Below are 17592 nucleotides of genomic sequence, written 5' to 3' on the forward strand. Positions count from 1 at the left end.
AGACAATAATGATAAGCTAGTATGAATTAAAACACATGTGCTTATTCCCATTATTTATGAACAAGAACGACTGTGCACATTTGCTTCTCATGCAAGTGTGCATTTGTTAGGGTAGTGCTCGCAAATACAGTGTAGTTTCTCAGGTTACATACTATGAAGTGCCACTGAAAGGCAAACAACTGTGGCACACCTTGCTCACAGAAGTATGGGTGATAGCTGAGGCTGTTTGCGACGAAGGCAGCAGCTCTAGCTGTCTTTTTCCTGTAGGCTTTGCATAGTCAAGGAAAGTGACAAGGCACCCTTTTCCTCTTGTGCAGCTGGTGGTTGTTTTATCTTTGTGATTTTTACAACAGACAGCAGGCTTGCAACAGGTAAACACCTTGCTGCTTTTAGTCACTTTGAAACGCTGTGTTTTTGTGTGACTGGGGACTGTAGTACAGGATGTTGGGCTTGTTTGTTCACGCAGCTGTTTGTCGGTCAAGGGTTATGAGGAAAGAGGTGTCACAGTTGCTGCTCAAGTTAATGTGGAATTCTGAGACTGTCATAATTATTTGTTTTGTCATTATTCATTAGTTGTCATTGCTCAAACTAACTGACATTGTTCTCAACATCAGCAAACTTTAACTCTTACGCATGCACCACAATTCACACGTGGGTGGAACAGTGACAGCCTCTCCGTGAAGTCTCAACCCCATTGGTGCAGCAACAAAGCACTCTCTGTTACCCAACCCTCTATAGACAAGTGCCCACTACAGGCAACACACTAGAAGAATAGTTTTTGAGTATGGAGCTTTTGCTAAATGTTTTCGGCCCACACTGAATGATAGGCTACAAGTGCCAATTGATGAAATTGAGCAGGAACATAGAACGACGAAGCAGCAGTTTACCGTGTGACTTGCTTTCTTTTGAAAGCAGAGTTGGGAGAGAAAGACTGATGCAAGATTCTTGGCTGCAGTAGTATCACACAGGTAATGTAGAACAAATTCAATGTACATATGCACCTATATTTCATATCCGACGAGAGCAGTCTATACATGTTCTACATGAAGCCATAGGTCGCTTGGGGTGAAGCTCACACCCAATTTTCTGCTTTGTGTTGCCCAGCTGCCGCTGAAAAAGTTTCCGCAAAATAGTCTTTTTCATTGACATCCACATTGCCAGTGTATATTGTACATCTCAGTGAAAAAAAAAAAAAAACCTTTGAGTATTTTGATGTCTCTTCCTTAAAGGGTTAGTATAAATGTTTTTAGAACGAATTGCCAACGAACAAGGGCCATAGTAAAGCAAACAAAACTATGCAAATGTAAAAAGACCTCGTAATGTACTCATTTTATAGAAATGCCCACATGGCATAAGTGGGCCATATATATATATATGGCCCACTTATATATATATATATATATATATATATATATATATATATATATATATTGCCAATGAATAAACAGTGTGCTGAACATTTGTCACCCAACACAGGCTTTTGTGTATTTTAATCAACCCAAGTTTTTTCAGTTGCTGCAGATTCTAATGATGCAAATGCATTGGGGAACACAATTCTGTAGCTTAGCTAGTCGGCTGCAGCGAAATTTCGTGGAACAGTTATATAGAATTGTGCATTGTATGAACAGTTCACTGTAGTGCAGTGATATTGTGTTAACACTGTACTGGGCCATTCTGTAGCACACTTTAAAATTAACATGGCCATCTTAGTTTCTGTATTAGACCACAAACTTCTGGGCTTCATAAAAAGTTGAGCAATATATATATATATATATATATATATATATATATATATATATATATATATATATATATATAAGCACTATATGCGACTGTGCCTTTCATCTTTCTCATCCGTGTCGGTCATCAATGCACATCATCTGTTCTCCACTGTAAATTCTCTAGCTTGGCTGGAATGAAGTGCTTCCTCATAATATATACATATGAGTTTATAATCTTTTATATAGCATTCCATGTGTTTCTATTACGAAGACAGTAAATAATGTGGTTGTTCGATCTTACTTTTTGTTTACTGTTCATGTGTATGTGCAGGTCATCGAGAAGCTCGGAGGCATCGACATTCTCGTGTCCAATGCAGGCATGAATCCTGTCATGGCACCTGTCCTAGACGTGAGCGGACATTGAAATATGAATTCTGTGTGGCCACTCACACTGTATGTTTTACGGGAGCATGACAGACGTGGAAGTAGCTGGCTGTGCAGGAAAAAAAAAAATCTAACTGCCACTAAAACTGAAAAGCAGTGAGAAAGTCGCTTACTTATTAAACACTGTGGTAGGGAAATTATGGTCATGATAAAAAAGTTGAACATATAGTGTCAGTAAGAAAATATGGTTAAAAAGTTAGTGTAAAAGGCAGACTCGCCTATGACTTCAATATCTTGCATATGCCAGTCTATTTCTGGTGTCAATGGGCATTCACTTCTATGCATTGATAGGCACAGTAAATATTTTAGCACCAAAAATGTGATCACACGACAGGAAGGACATAAAGACAGGACGAGCGCTTCCTCCCTTTTGTGCAATTCTGTTTTTGGCACTAAAATATTTATTGTATGATCTGACATGCACTAACTAGCCCAACAGCAAGCACTACCATTCATAGTTGCTTGTTTGCGTTTGCTCACCTGCTACCTATCTGTGCAATTTTCTTGTGAATGGCAACCAGTGGGCTTATTGGAACTACTCTTCATATATATTTAATGAAAGCTAGGTTCACCTCACTTGCCCCATTTTTTTAGAGCGCAGCTCTTTGGCGTCCGTTCCTGGGTTTCGCGTCGTCGTCGGCGTTGTCGTCGGCCTCGTAACCAGCTCCGCCCCCCTTTCATCCCCCCAGCGCTAGCAGCGACCGACTGATACCGCTGGATGCCGCTGACGCCGCTAGAGAGTCAAGATAACGTGACTGCATAGAACACCGTCGCCGCCATGCAGAAAGAGGAGGAAAGGGTCCCCCCCCCCCCCCCTGTTCTTGTGTGGCGGATAGGGTGCTCTTCAGTTGCCGACGCGCCGGTTATTTCACGTAGGCCCCGGCACGTCGACGAATACGTGACCACCTTCCCACGGCTAGACCTGGTTCTTAGCGCTGCGGAAGCGAGGGTATCATATTGTTTGTGTCGGCATCGGCGGCGTTGTCCCTGAAACCAACTCCGCAGATGGGGTTGACTCACTATCGGCGTCAGCAGCATCAGTCAGTCGCTGCTATCTCTTCCCTCCTCCCTTTATCGTGTTGTCCGCTTGCTGCGCGCGCTTCTGCCCCCATCGTTTGCCGCTGGGTGTACACGCCGCCCCCCTCCCCCCTCTTCCTGCGAGTCTCCGGTTGTCAAAGCGCCGGCTCGAACTTAATTCCTTTCTTCGCTCCTCCTCCAATGCAACCCCTGTGCGGTGGCAATCGGAGAGCCAGATCGGTGGCGGCGGATGTGTATATGTGCACTGCCCGAGCCGAAATTGCCGCTGCCGTTCGCCCTGTGCGGTGGCAATCGGAGAGCCAGATCGGTGGCGGCGGATCTGTATATGTGCACCGCCCGAGCCGAAATTGCCGCTGCCGTTCGCCACTGCGAAATTATCTTGCTGGTAGTAGCTGCCTACTTCGCCCCTACCGCACTCACGAAAGACGTCGTGCACTTCCTGCAACTCGCATTAACAGTCCATCGATCCACACCGATGTTAGTAGTGGGGGACTTTAATGTTGACATAAAGACAAACAGCAATTTCCTAACACTTATGCGGGAGAACATCCCGTTCCTCTCGCTCGTAACGCGTCCCACGGCTGTGACAACCTCGCGAGGCACTTGTATAGATCTCGTCTTTGAGAATCAAGCATTGGTGTACCAAGTCGAACATATATCAGTCTATTTCTCCGACCACAAAGCTTCCTTCATGACTGTCAAGAACTGTTAGTGGAGTCTTTGTTAAAGGAATACGTGTGAAAAATAAAAAAAAAATTCTGTGATAGCGCATACATGTGTTGCTCGATTTCTTTGCCTCAATCTATCGAAAAGGTGAAACAGCTTATTTGCTGCGCTCAAATTTCGCATTAGGAAGTAACGTAATCGTCGGTAATTTTTACTTGCTGTTCAATGGCTGCTATGTTCGCTTGCCAAGATGAGGGTTTGATTTCAAGCCACACTCTGGTAGGCGTGGGGTTCAAAAGTGATTGCGCATTTTTATTTATGTGCAAGAATTCCTGCCCACTTTGGTATTTCCTTCAACCCAGCTGATGCTTTGGTACATTGCTCAATCACTCAATCAACTAGCAACTCAATCTTCTCCCCATTGCCTAATTGTCTCATAAACTTCAATCGAAAAAGAAAATACCTTGTTTTTGACTGTCTCATTTTGTCTGTGATGTTCACAGTTCATTTTTCTTTTTCATGGCACCTACGTTTGGGCCAGACGCCAGAGGCTGCCTGGGACAAAGTGAGTTTCGCCTTGTGGTTCTCACATCTAGTTGATAAAGGCCTAGTTGCCTGTTAGTCTTGGTAGTGTCCCACGTTGGATAATAGCTACAAGATTAACTGTGTGACATAGATTTGTTTAGGAACAACATTTGAAGTGTGAAGGGAGCTTGCAACACTTTTTCAACATTTATACAAACATGCCAGACGTTGTACCCCAAGTTTTTCAACATCATAGATAAACCTCTCTAGTCTTTGCATTAGTACCTGGGCCAACTACACCAATAGTATACACATCAGGGGACTTATAATTTAACTCAAACAACCTTTTCCCATTTCCTTGAAGCTCTTGCAATTCTTCATGCTTGAAGGCAAACTGCAATAAAATTTTGAATCACATAAAAGGCATTGTTTTAAACACTGCAGACTGTGCAAAGATTGCATTTGATGTACGAGTGGATATTTAACGGAAAGCTAGCAAAGGAGAGGCATTGTATACGACAAAAAAAAAAAGGTATTGCCACCAAGATTGTTCGCCTGAAATTACTTGGACACGGGACAGAAAACCAATGCGAATTTTTGGTATGAACCTTTAAGATCAGTCGGTGCCCATTTCACACTGGATATCTCAGCACCAGTGTTCCAAATCCTGCATATTATATCCGTGGACCACCAGGTGCCCACATCATCCACTAAGTGGCTATTTGAAGGCTATTAATAAAGAAATTATTATTGCCAGTGGTACAGCTTTGCCAAAATTATTTTAATAGCATGTTAAGGCATATATTTATTCAAAATGATGCTCCAGTGCTGTTGGCCTTTGATGTAACGCACTGATAACGTGATAAACATCATGGCAAATAACCAGGCTTATTCAGGTGTTGCAACAAAGCGCGCAGTTCTCTCCTACGAGTACCAAAAGTAAATTCTTGTGATTGATGTGGTGGTGGCGCCATCTGGTGGAGGAAAACATTATTGCTGCTCTGATACTATGGCCTCTGAGATTGGGTGGTGCAACTGACTGATCATAGAGGCCATGCTGATACCAGAGCTCAGCATAATGATGGCTGGAGCAATGCTGTTTCTCCCTGTTTCTCTGTGTTGCTCAAGAACTGTCGGAGCTTTAAGAGTCCTGTCAACGATGATAAGGATATGGGAATTTGTAAATGCATGCAAGTCGTGTCTTGTGATTGCTGTGTTCATGCCCAGCACATTCAAAACCCAGGTGAAAATTTCCAACTGGGAATGCAACTGGTTCCAGTTCAACTGGTTTATGGAACAATTCCCAGTTGGTCCCCATTGCAACTGGTCCCAGTTGATCCCCGTTGCAACTGGTCCCAGTTGATCCCCATTGCAACTGGTCCCAGTTGATCCCCATTGCAACTGGTCCCAGTTGGTCCCCATTGCAACTGGTCCCAGTTGGTTCCCATTGCAACTGGTCTCAGTTGGCCCCTTTGCAACTGGTCCCAGTTGGTCCACATCGGAGCAGGTTCCAGTTCCTATTGCAACTGGCATCGATTGTGCAACAGGGATAGTGAGCCATGGCCAGCAGGAACCACTGGTAAACGTTTACATACTGGGATTCAAGCTGGCCATAGCTTGTTTGCTTTTTGTGGTTGCCATCGTGTGTCGCAAAGAACCAGCCGGTTCAGTGAACTTTACGCAGCCAAAGCAGCTTGGTGTTGAAATTTGACATTTATTAGAACACTTGAGCTTGTGTTTAGCGATGAAACGTCTTGAATGCTCCCTTGATGACCTTGCACACGTTTACACATTTCGTAACTCTTGCACATCACCATCTGAAAGAAATATTTATATGCATTCAGTAAAAAGGCAACCACTTCATACAAGCAATTCTACTTATACATCATACAGACGTGTATCAGTAGTGTATGCGCTTCTTTTACACGTTAGGCTGAGCTACAGGTGCGCGCCAGTATACGCTTAATACTTCTATGTGCTATTCAAAGCACAAGCCTTGCACGACACTGGTTCGTATTGACACGTTAACTTTTCTCGGTAACTGCACTCACCCACTGACCACTTAAGTTTATCGCTCTGCGCAAGGCGCACCTGCATGGCTGTAACTTACTCGAATGTTATCGTTGATTCTATTTGTTGTACTGTATATATGTTATCGCCTAACCTAGGGTAATCAGATTGTATGCGCGACACGAATTGTGTAGTACTTTCTGGAAGTAATGCGGGCACCATCGTTTACGCCAGAACCTTCGACAAGTTATATGAAAAAAACAAAAAACCCTACGCGTTTGACTCGGGCTCAAAAACAAGCACCAAGCTCGCAAGCATTGATGTGTACATGCAAACGTCACGTAGTAGAACACTCGAGTCAACGACAATGTACTGCAGTATTGACACCTTTGTGATAAAGAACCACTTGCACTAGAAACATAAATAAGTTCAATATATAATTACCTCCAAATGGCAGAATCAAGAGCAGGGAAAAGTGCGCACGTCATTCCACACACGATGGGTCCACAAAGCCGCGTAGTCGGTGTTAAAAGCAGGTGCCATCCATTGGCCTGTAATCATGCCGTCTTCCAAGGGTGAAAATGTCCAACACTAATACTACTTAAATGAGGTTACGCAGGCAATGACACCACAGGTTCCTCTAGAAAAATCTTCACAACCGCGCACGCTTCGCTCCATGCCTCGCTCGAACAGCTCGCTGTTAATATGGCTGCCGAAGTACGCCGTCACGTTTCCACAGTTTCGTATTTGTGAAGTTTCTCGCTATTAATAAATAATACGCTATCTATGTGAGGTAACAATTTTATTTCACTTTTATTTGACATAATTTAAATTTCTTGCTATATGATTATTATTGTTTGAGCCATAGAGGTTTCAGCCGATCATGAGAAGATACGCAACTAAAATGTTTTTCTTTTCAACATGGCGGTTGTTGTGGTCATGGTAGAGCACGGTCGGTGTAAGCATCATAATATGATAATATTCTTTCACCGTGTGGAAGAGTGTACTAGTCTAACCATGGGACGCGTAGTAAGCGTGCGTTGTGTAGCTCTATGCGCTGCGGAGCATTTTCTTTTTTTTTTTTCTTTTCTCGTAGGGAAGTAACCGCCGTGCTGCAAACACCAGTTGTTTCCACCAAATGCCATACAGCTCACTAGCGCTTAGCTAGGCAACAACGTCAGTGGCACAAAGTTGGTGCAACACTACAATAGCACCGCGGTGTCGGTCAGGCACGCAGCGGTAACATCATGAGACGATATGCCTCTGTGGACAACTAAAGATTAGGGCCAACATTCACAAATTTAGTGCGCTGAAACTAAAGCACGCGTACGTGTCAAGGCAATGTGCTCCACATTTACGCAACAGGATCCTGCACGATTCAGTTATCCATATATATAAATCGTGTGTCGGTTAAAATCCATCTCTAATGTACCCCTCGTTGCAGCATTATATCGCTTAACTTTTTTATGTTAACAGTTGTACGAGTACAGATCCCAACTACTAGCAGTTGCTACTATACAACTGGTCAAAGTTCCAGTTGGAATCCAAATGGAACCACTTGCTTCCAGTACAGCTGGTTCAGGTTCCAGTTGGATCCCAACTGGGACCATTTGCTTCCAGTACAACTGGTAATGGTTCCAGTTGCGTTCCAGTTGCATCCCAACTGGGACCATTTGCTTCCAGTACAACTGGAGATGATTCCAGTTGGATCCCAACTGGAACCAGTTGCATCCCAGTTGGTTTCTAACTGGGACCAGTTGACCTGTAACTGGGACCAGTTGGTTTCCTACTGGAACCAGTTGGTCCCAGTCAATACCAGTTGGAACCAGTTGGATTCCAGTTGAATATTTTCACCTGGGAAGGTTTTGTTGGGGATGATTCACAAGTTGCCTCCCTCCAAGTCAAACACATTCCGCATGTCTTTTAAACAGTGTATCAGTGCAATTTGAATGCGATCCTAAGAAGGGCTTTCAGTAGCTTACGTGGTGCTTTGAGTAACATGTATTATTCATGTTTTGCTTCCCAAGATTTTTGACATCAACGTGAAGAGTGCCTTCCTGCTCACAAAAGAAGTTGTGCCTCACCTGGAGAAGCGAGGGTGAGAAAAGCATTCTTTTTAGCTCTGTTTGCTTGTTGTTTGCATCGCGCTGCCTGTCATGTCACTTCATGCATGTCACACTTCCTTTACTTTGCAGGGGAGGTTCTATAGTCTATGTCTCATCCATAGCTGCTTACCAGTCAATCCCCGTGAGTTTTCCCAATGTTTCAACCTTCTTTCTTAACAAAAAGGAGGGAACATCTTCTGTGGTCTCCTTGCACCATTCATAAATGTTGATGTATGCATGGCAGCTTAATGTTATCCTTGAAGGGAAAAGCACATGATCAATACATTCTGCCTGTATCATCTATGGTGTTCAAACATATAGGAGACAAAGTAACTCGGAAGCAGTGTTGCCATCAATTTTTGAAGCCTGTCGCTAAAGTGAGATGAAAAAGCAGCTAAATTTCCTCTACATTTTGCTGCAAAGTCGCTAAAACTGAGGAGGGCGGTAGTGCGGTGCATTGTAAGCTTGTGCAAGGGAAGCCATAATTAGTGCCCGAATTGAACAACTGAATTGTTGCAGTGCTTTTTCCCTGCATACCAGTTATTGTTTGGAATTTGCTTGTTTTGCCCTGCTTCATTTCTGTACGTGCAGCTCCTTGGTGCGTACTCAGTGTCCAAGACTGCATTGCTGGGCCTCACACGAGCAGTGGCAGAGCAGGTGGCCCCACTCAACATCCGTGTGAACTGCATTGCTCCCGGCATCATCAAGACCAAATTCAGCCAAGCGGTGAGCAGCTGTCATCGCTGTTTTATTGCGATAGCAGTTATACAAACACTACCGAGCTGCATTCGTGCCGTCGATGCCGTTGTGCTTTCCTGTGTGTGGGTGCATGTAGCAAACCACACGCGATGATTTAGAAGGCCCTCAGAGACATGCAGTACATTTGGCTGCAAAAGCGACAAAGCCAAGTGGTCACATTGTCACACTCCGCTCAGTCAGCTCTGCCGTTGGGAGGGTAGCATTCTGGCTTCTGCTGCTGGCACGAGCATTGTGCACACAGCATGCAGTAGTGTCCGTGCTAAGCCGGCTGTGTGCATGCCGCTCAACATGGTGCAACACTGAGTGTGAAATGGACAGTAAATGTCAAGCTAAATCTATGCGATCCATTTTTGGGTACTGGCAAATGCCCACGGTTTTCCTTCAAGGCTCTCATATGCCAGCTAGGTGCAATGCTGCTGGCAGCACTCATCGAGTCAGCTTTTCGAGACTCCTTCAGTGCAACATGAAACCATGCTGTTGCTCTCAGTGCTTCGCCTTCAAGTGGAATTGACAACATTTTGATAACAATGCTTCTTGTAAATCAAGCCCCCTAAAATTGGGGCTCCGGTCATATGAGTTGTCTAACTTGACCTAAACATCTCGCCGTTTTCTGCTCGCACTCCACCCTTCCTTTCTTTCTTTTTTTCAGATTTAACATGCATTGGTGCCCCTTAAAATTGGGAATCAAAGAAACATGAATTTTTCACATGTTCCCACTTGGTGATGCTGATTTGGTGGTGTGCACACTGCACTGACACCTGAATTCACACACCTACAAAATTTAGGTTTATTAGCTTGCTATTTTTCAGTAGAAGGATGGTGGTGCTATGCTGTGCTTTGCAAGTAGTCAAGGAATCCCAGTTCTGTCCGCCCAACTGGTTTGTGTCCCAAATCACAATTTACACATTTCAGAACCTGTTTAAACCTGTAAATGCAAACTTTGTACCAGAACACAAAAGGGGGGATCTGTGAGATTCAGTAAGCAGGCTTTCCTGCACACCTAGTTTGACCTAAGCATGGTGGCAGACCTTGGGTTAAAATCATAATTAAGGTGCCAACATGCAGGCTGCTGACGCCATTCCTGCTGCCTTCCCTGCCTTGGACCACCCAAGCTTTGAAAACGAGTGTTTCAGGTTTAACGGTGCTTATACCTAGAACATGGCCATCTTAGTGCAAGTTAGCCAAGTGAGAAAGCCGGTTTATGGAATTTCGCATATTCCCTGTTAGTTTGACCCTGTGAGGATTCGGATATGTCAGAGCAAAATGAAGAGTTATTCGGAGGGCTACTATTAAAATGTGTTCGAAGCATCCATTTGATTTATCAAGCATTTTGCAACATGCAGTGACAAGGAGTTCCTAAAGGTCATGAGGTGTCATTTGTATTCGGTTTCTTTTCGAGTGTTAGCATGTTGTGACGTTGCTACAATGAAGCGCTTGCATGTTGTGCTGATTCAATAGAAGTTTTAAACTAAGCTACAACTCTTTCCCTTGTCTCTTGCTTCTTGTATGCTGCAGCTATGGAAAGAACAGTCCATAGAAGACGCCATCTTGACACAAGTCCCGCAGAAGAGGTGAGCAGCATTAGAAAATAACAAGCTTTGCATGAAATACGTGAAGCCTGCTGTTAGCCGGGCTGATTGGTTATGCGACCAGATAATCGGATGACATGGGCACCTGGGTCGGCTGTTTCTCAGTTTGTAGCCATGTTTTGCACTGTTTGCTGTATTAAGTGAGTGCATTTCTATACATGTGTGGGCAGTTCTATCATAATTCTAACTAATTGTTTTGATGTCCACCAATGACCATCACAGGAATCCAAAATTGTTTTGCAAAAAGCTTATGAAGAAATAAATCAATGGTGCCCTGTGCTGATTTGAACTAGGATGCCGTAGATTTCCGCTCGATGGTTTTACCTCTTGGCCACTTTGGCCATGCTGCAGCCTGGGAGCTGCTGTGACTAGCTGATGCCCACTAAGCTTTGCGTCTTTTCTATTGGATGGCGCCATGACCAGCGCCTTCTTTGTCTTCCAGCGCATTGTCATCCCAGTTTCAGAGGGTGCCTGTTCTTTTTTTCTTCTCAGAAGGAAATTGCTTACGTAGCTGTGCAAATAAGTACTCCGATATCACTCGAAACAGTGCGAGGTTTACTGTGCATTCCAATCTGCTGTTAAAGAGAACATTTCAGCGAGTGGCTCTTGCATTGTTGGCGCTCCAGCTCCAAGTTCTAGCTGGAGCTGTGTCAATGCACTGCACAGGTGTTTCGAAAAGTTCTAATGCCACCCACCACAAATCATCCGCGGCAAAGCATATTGACTGGGTGGTGGCTTATCTGACTAACTGCAAGCAGTTTGTTTCTATTGATGATTATTCTTCTTACGAACTTTCAGTAACCTCTGGAGTACCTCAAGGTAGTGTACCAGGACTTTTACTATATCTGACATATGTAAACGACATTGCTGACTAAGTTTGTTACCCTGTTCCAGTTAGACTATTTGCTGACAATTATGTGTTGTTTAATGAGGCTACTTGCCATGATCAATTAATGCTTAATTCTGACCTTCAAAACATTGTTTCCGGGTGCAGTCAGTGGGGCATGGAAATTGAACAGAGAAAAAACAATTTACATGTCCATAACAAGAAAAATCAATAAAGTGTTGTTTGTCGATAACCTCGGCTCTGAACCGCTGACGAAAGTCAGCCAATATATATACTGTACCTTTGAATCACAATAACCAGTGACCTCAGCTGGAATATTCACATTTCTAACATATACAACTTGTATTTCAGGAAACTTTGTCCCCTCAGGCACAAATCAAAGCATGCTCCCTCTAGTACCAGGTTACTGGCTTACACTTCACTCATCCGACGGAAACTAGAATATGCATGCGTTGTGTGGGATCCCTATAAGAAAACTAACATTAACACTTTAGAGATGATCCAACATAAAGCTGTGTGTTTATTTTTTCTAAATATAGGCTGTGACTTTCCTACTAGCCTAATGAATGAACATAATATTCAGACGCTACAGCTACGTAGGAAAATACAAAGACTGAAATTTATTTTTTTCGCTTAGAAACAACTTGTTATTCCTCTACCCACAGGCTTATGTTAAACCACTTACAGCACGTTGAATATGGCATTGTCACGCTGATTCTTCAACACCTTATAACACCTGAACTAACCTCTAAGTTTTCTTTCTTCCCACGCACTATGACAGATTGGAACAGCCTGCCAACATCGCAGTTGATAAGCACTGATTCTATTGAACGCATGTGTCTTGAATGTTAAAGGTATTGCTCCCCTGCCAAATCTTGTTACTGCTTTGTTTCTTTTCCTTTTACACGCAAATTTTGTTGGTACATTCCACATCTTAATCATTTTTAGTATTCGGGAATGTTCGCTCGTTTGTCAACTTACCTCTGGTACTTGTTGCCTTTTTTCTGGCAATAGTTGCAAATGCTCGTATTTGGGTATCGCCTTTGTCCTGACGCCTTGAGCTCCGTCTGATACTGTTCTAGTATGTCCAGCTTTATTCCTTCAGTGTATTTTCAACTAATCTTATTTGGTCGTTGCTTTCATTTTTTTCTGATAAGTGCGTAAACTGCAACATGTTTGTATTCGTTTTTCATGTGTTCATATATATATATATATATATTCTTTATTTCAATTAGTAAGTACAAGTAATTTCCCCTGTGTTGTCCTTGGTGTTTTTGTTCGTTGGCTTCTTATGATATGATTAATTAAAATCGGGCCCCTCGGTTAACCCCCTTTCTTCTCGTTCAATACGTAACGAGGGTCTCGAATCTGGCAACATTGATACCTTCAGGTAGCACATGTGGGTTTATTGACCAGTTGCCTTCGCCCAAAAAGATCACGTACTCGTGGCGCCTGTGGCAGAAAGGATGTTCCACATCTGCCGCCATGGTTTGCAAGTGGTGGTGTTGGCTAACACTCCCAGGGTTACTTTGTAGTAGTAGCACATAAATACCCCAGAAAGTAGATGGGAAGACAGCGCCGCGGTAGCCCAATTGGTAGAGCATCGCACACGTAATTCGGATACGTGGGATTGTTCCCAACCTGCGGCAATTTGTTTTTTCATCCACTTTCGATTCCATTAATTTACAATTTCTTTGTCAGTAAGTAAGTACAAGTAATTTCCCCTGTGTTGTCCTTGGCGTGTTTGTTGGCTTCCTGTGATATATATCCTCCTGCTGCTTGGGTCCCCTTCTGGATCTGCAGTATTGTACACATAAATAAGCTGAGCAATTACATGCTTGCCAGAGAGAATGTTCACATGTGCTCAATACTGGTGTGTTCCTTTGAACTGTGGATTGCACTGTGCATATTGCACCAACTCTTGTGCCACAGTATGAGCAAAACTGTGAAATGTGTTCTGTGCATGGTGCTATACATCACACTTACTAACAACGCTTACTTAGGAACATACTTAAAAGCAACATCTCTATGTGACGTATGCGATTTTTAGTGGAAACGCATAGCTGTCAACTTGCCTCGAATTCGGGCTTGTTCTACGATTTTGCAAATGTTCTGTCAAGGGTCGCAAAATATACATTCTATTCATGGAAAAGTATCGTTCACAGGTCTCCTGATGACGAAATGACAGTAGAGGCATACCTGCTTCGAGCAAATTTATTGACGAGTTCCTGAAGTAGAGGAAGTTGGCCACAACATGGGTACTTTCTTTGGGAACATCAAAATCTATAAGTTGTGATGAAATTGCAAAGGTTGAAGTCTTGGTAATCATGAAGTTGTACGTTTGAATGATAGCCTCAGTAAAATTTTTTTATTGGTTCACTCAATGGGGGATGACCTTGGATGTTGTAGAAAGTGTTTTTCTTCTCATTTCTCGCAAGAAAACACCTCTCTTTTAATTATTTGCTAGGCTCCTGTGCCTTTTTTATATTCTATATAAATATTGAACCTTTTTTAATATATATATAGTTGCGAACTATAAATATTTAGGTGTCACCCTTTGCAGGAACCTGTCCTAGAACCTTCATGTGCAAGATATACCTTTCTCTGCCTTCTGTAAACTGTGCCTTCTCAAATACAAGCTTAAACATGCCCTATCCTCTGTTAAACTACTCACTTATTTCTAAATTGAACCAAAGTTGAAGTACGCCTGTGTTAACTGGAATCCCTACACTCAATGTAACAAAGAAACTTGAACGAATCCAAAGACATGCCATCCGGTTTGTTCACAACAAATGTTCGACATTTGGCTCTCCAACTGAACTCATGAGGTCCAATAGTATTCTTACAATTGAATGGGTTCCAAAAGAAGTTACGGCTCAAATTTCTCAGGTACTTAACTAACTGGCAGTCGAACTGGCAATATATCCAAGTCCACTAATATAGGCAAGTGATGTGGAACTGGGAGGAGCGCCAGAGACTTGGTGGCATCTGTGCTTGGCACTGTGTAGTGCCAAAACCACATGGACAGCGCAAGAGTAGTATGTGTACATTGCTGCAGCTACTCTTTGGCATTTGTTGTTGGCTACCGTGTTTACTCGTGTAAGATCTGCATTCCTATTCTCGAGGCAAGAAATTAAAAAAAAAATATTTTGAACAGACATCTTTATCCGCTCATACTGTCGCTAAAGGTTGCTGGAATACTAACAGCATGGACGGCACCAAGGAGACTATCTTTGAAAGTGTACCAATGAGATAGTAAACTTCAGTGGTGAGTGCGGAAGCGATGAGTAATGCAGCGAAACTTGATTAGTATTGCTGAATCCTAAATAAACGTGTGTACTGTGTAGACAGTGTTGGCGAACACTGTCTCCAGTACGTCTGTGCACCAAGCGTGATATATTGTTTTAGCCCTACTCTACTGAGCGAAAAAAAGAAAAGTGGGTCTCGCATGAGTAAAATGGTATACTTTCATGTGACTCGGAAACTACCGACAGTCATTGCTTCACACAGCATAGTTCTTCATGTCAGAATCGTAACTTGTTTGCTGCAGGCTGGGAACTCCGGAAGATTGCGCTGGTGTCGTGTCCTTCCTAGTCTCCGACGACGCCCGCTATGTGACTGGGGAGAATGTTCCCGTGGCCGGCGGCTTCTTCTGCAAGCTCTGAGGACGACGTCTGCTGCTCACACGAGAAGCCTCTCTGAAAGTTGCACAAGAGTATTGCACAGAAGATGCCGCAAGACATTCGCATTACAAATTTACCAACCACACATATAGCCAGTATATGCACATGTTACAAACACAGTGCCTGAGGCACACATCTAGGTTCCTGTTGCAACACTAAAGAATCGCAAAGTCTGCTATGTACAATAGTCAAACCTCGATGTTACCAACTAAATCTAAGATATCTCGCCAATATCAGCATTATCATCAAATTTTTTGACGGTGGAATGCAACTCCGTTATAATGAGGTACAACTATTATATTGACTTGCAGGTCAAGTATATTGTGAAGTGTTATGGAGTAAAAGTTGAATTGACAGAGATGGCGTGAGTTAAGCTAGGTCTGTATGCCACTGGCCATGAGTGTTTCTTCGTGGTTTTCAGCCAGGGGTTACAGTGTGTCAAACCAGCTAGCCCGTCAAGTGCATCTAGTATGGCTTTCTGTTAAAGAGGGCGCCCGTTCAGTATTTGACTACCAATGAGAACCAGGTTACGGCACACAGACTATCTTAATGCATAAAGACAGAGTAATGCGTCTTGTCAGCCATTTAGTTTCTTCAGACAAAGTGAAGGTATTGAGTTATGCCTACTTGATTACGATATAGGAATTTGCTTTTACGAGTAGACTGTTACGTACATTCAACAGCTGAACTTTAATGAAAACCACAAGCACATGTTAAGCTGCATCTCTGTGCCTTGTGAATGTACAAATGCTGCTGTCAAGCAGCAGCACTTGCTAACTGCCTTTTCATCATTGTCACACCGAGTGCACTTTGGCAGCCAGTACGAGTTCCTGGCTCAGAACATCAGCATAGAGGCATGCCACCAAGGAGCATGTAGCACCGGTCACCAGATTGTACATTGCGTAACGTTTATGAGCATGAAAAGGCAAATTTCTCCTGAAGCACTGCTGTCGACAGCAAAAGGCACAGAGCCACAATTAGGAAATCGCTTGCATGACCTGCAAATTTGTGGTTGACTGTGTTGTGTCGTTCAATTTAAGCAGAGAGAAGTATGGGAATAGAGGATGCTCAGGGCTAATGTTTGCTCCACATAGATCAAGCATTTTTTTAGAATGTGTGCCAGCTAAAAAAAGCAATTTATCCAGCCTTCCATTAACCACCACTACAAGAATCTGTCCCTGCTGCAGATGTTAACAGTGCAGCTTATGTCTCAAGTGGAGGGTATCCACAGGCAGACAGACATCTGAACTGGGCACAAAGAGCTGCTAAGGCTTGAAAATGCATTATGGGACCTGTGCTGCAATCGAAATAAAGGTGTCTTGCTCTAAGCTCCTGCAGGACCAGTGACTGTGAAGGTGCCAAAGGTTGATCCAGTCACAGTGTGCAGGTGGCATGCATTTCAGCATTTGTGCCATGTACTTTGCAACACATGGCGCAGTGCGTGCATCAGACATAGTAGGATGGAGACAGCTGTATCGAGGCATAGCGAGCATTTTTTAAAACGTTCTTGCATGTGTTATTGGCAGCGGCTGTTTCGAAGGGCCTGCAGTTCTTCCAGTGAACATTACGGGCAAGTAGCAGGATATATCTGTACAATTCATGGTTCCAGGGTGTGCCATCCAATGTTGATCTTTTTTGCTTGTTTAAGTTTGAGCAATGCATTGTAAATGTTCCTGTTAGCCGAGTGAAAATAAAACAGTTGCTGTTCAAGTCTTGCGATTGTTATTACTGTTCAATTTTCTGAGGACAAACTAGTAGGCTTTCGTGGCACAATGACCTAATTTCATGATACATAAAATAGAGAACCATGGCCATGAGTGTGGCATTGAGTGGCCACTTTGCTGCCTTTAATTAGTCTCCTCACAGCACTAGGGTCAGTACTGACCAACCACTGGCAGTATTAAATGGCAGCTTGATGCTTCATACCTGTTGTCTGCTTGACGATGTCAGTTCATGGCCTGGTTACCATCTACATGCCGGAACATTACCTCCACCATATGACAAGGTCTGCTATTTTGAATTGCAGCAAAACCTTTCTTACAGCAAAACCCGTTTCATACGTTTCGGAGAGAAAACGTACGATTTGAAGCAACTATAAAATTTAGCAACTGTAGATGACATTGCTGGGGTCTGAGATGCGTGTTGTCTTTGCCGTTAAGCTTTACGTTTGTGCTCAAAATTCAGCCTGTGTCAGCAGCTTCTTCG

The 17592-nt window shown here is 43.3% G+C and overlaps 1 protein-coding gene and 1 long non-coding RNA gene across 2 annotated transcripts in view; one reads left to right on the top strand and one right to left on the bottom strand.

The window, feature by feature from the left end:
- The window catches only part of LOC126528947 (dehydrogenase/reductase SDR family member 4-like), a 45779-nt gene extending 28682 nt beyond the window's left edge, over window positions 1-17097 (top strand). The window contains exons 3-9 of the mRNA XM_050176534.3: window positions 2053-2130; window positions 4411-4434; window positions 8432-8502; window positions 8600-8651; window positions 9101-9235; window positions 10784-10839; window positions 15255-17097. Coding sequence (XP_050032491.2) covers window positions 2053-2130; window positions 4411-4434; window positions 8432-8502; window positions 8600-8651; window positions 9101-9235; window positions 10784-10839; window positions 15255-15369 — 531 coding nt within the window. The 3' untranslated portion in view covers window positions 15370-17097. The remainder of the gene's footprint in view (window positions 1-2052; window positions 2131-4410; window positions 4435-8431; window positions 8503-8599; window positions 8652-9100; window positions 9236-10783; window positions 10840-15254) is intronic.
- LOC140219898 (uncharacterized) lies at window positions 6089-8266 on the bottom strand. Its single transcript, XR_011896165.1, has 2 exons — window positions 6849-8266; window positions 6089-6211 (listed from the first exon to the last, which is right to left on the bottom strand). It is a non-coding gene; the product is annotated as an uncharacterized lncRNA (long non-coding RNA).
- Window positions 17098-17592: the final 495 nt, after the last annotated feature.

The sequence above is a fragment of the Dermacentor andersoni genome, chromosome 8 (genome assembly GCF_023375885.2).
Source record: "Dermacentor andersoni chromosome 8, qqDerAnde1_hic_scaffold, whole genome shotgun sequence".
Classification (NCBI taxonomy): Eukaryota; Metazoa; Arthropoda; class Arachnida; order Ixodida; family Ixodidae; genus Dermacentor; species Dermacentor andersoni.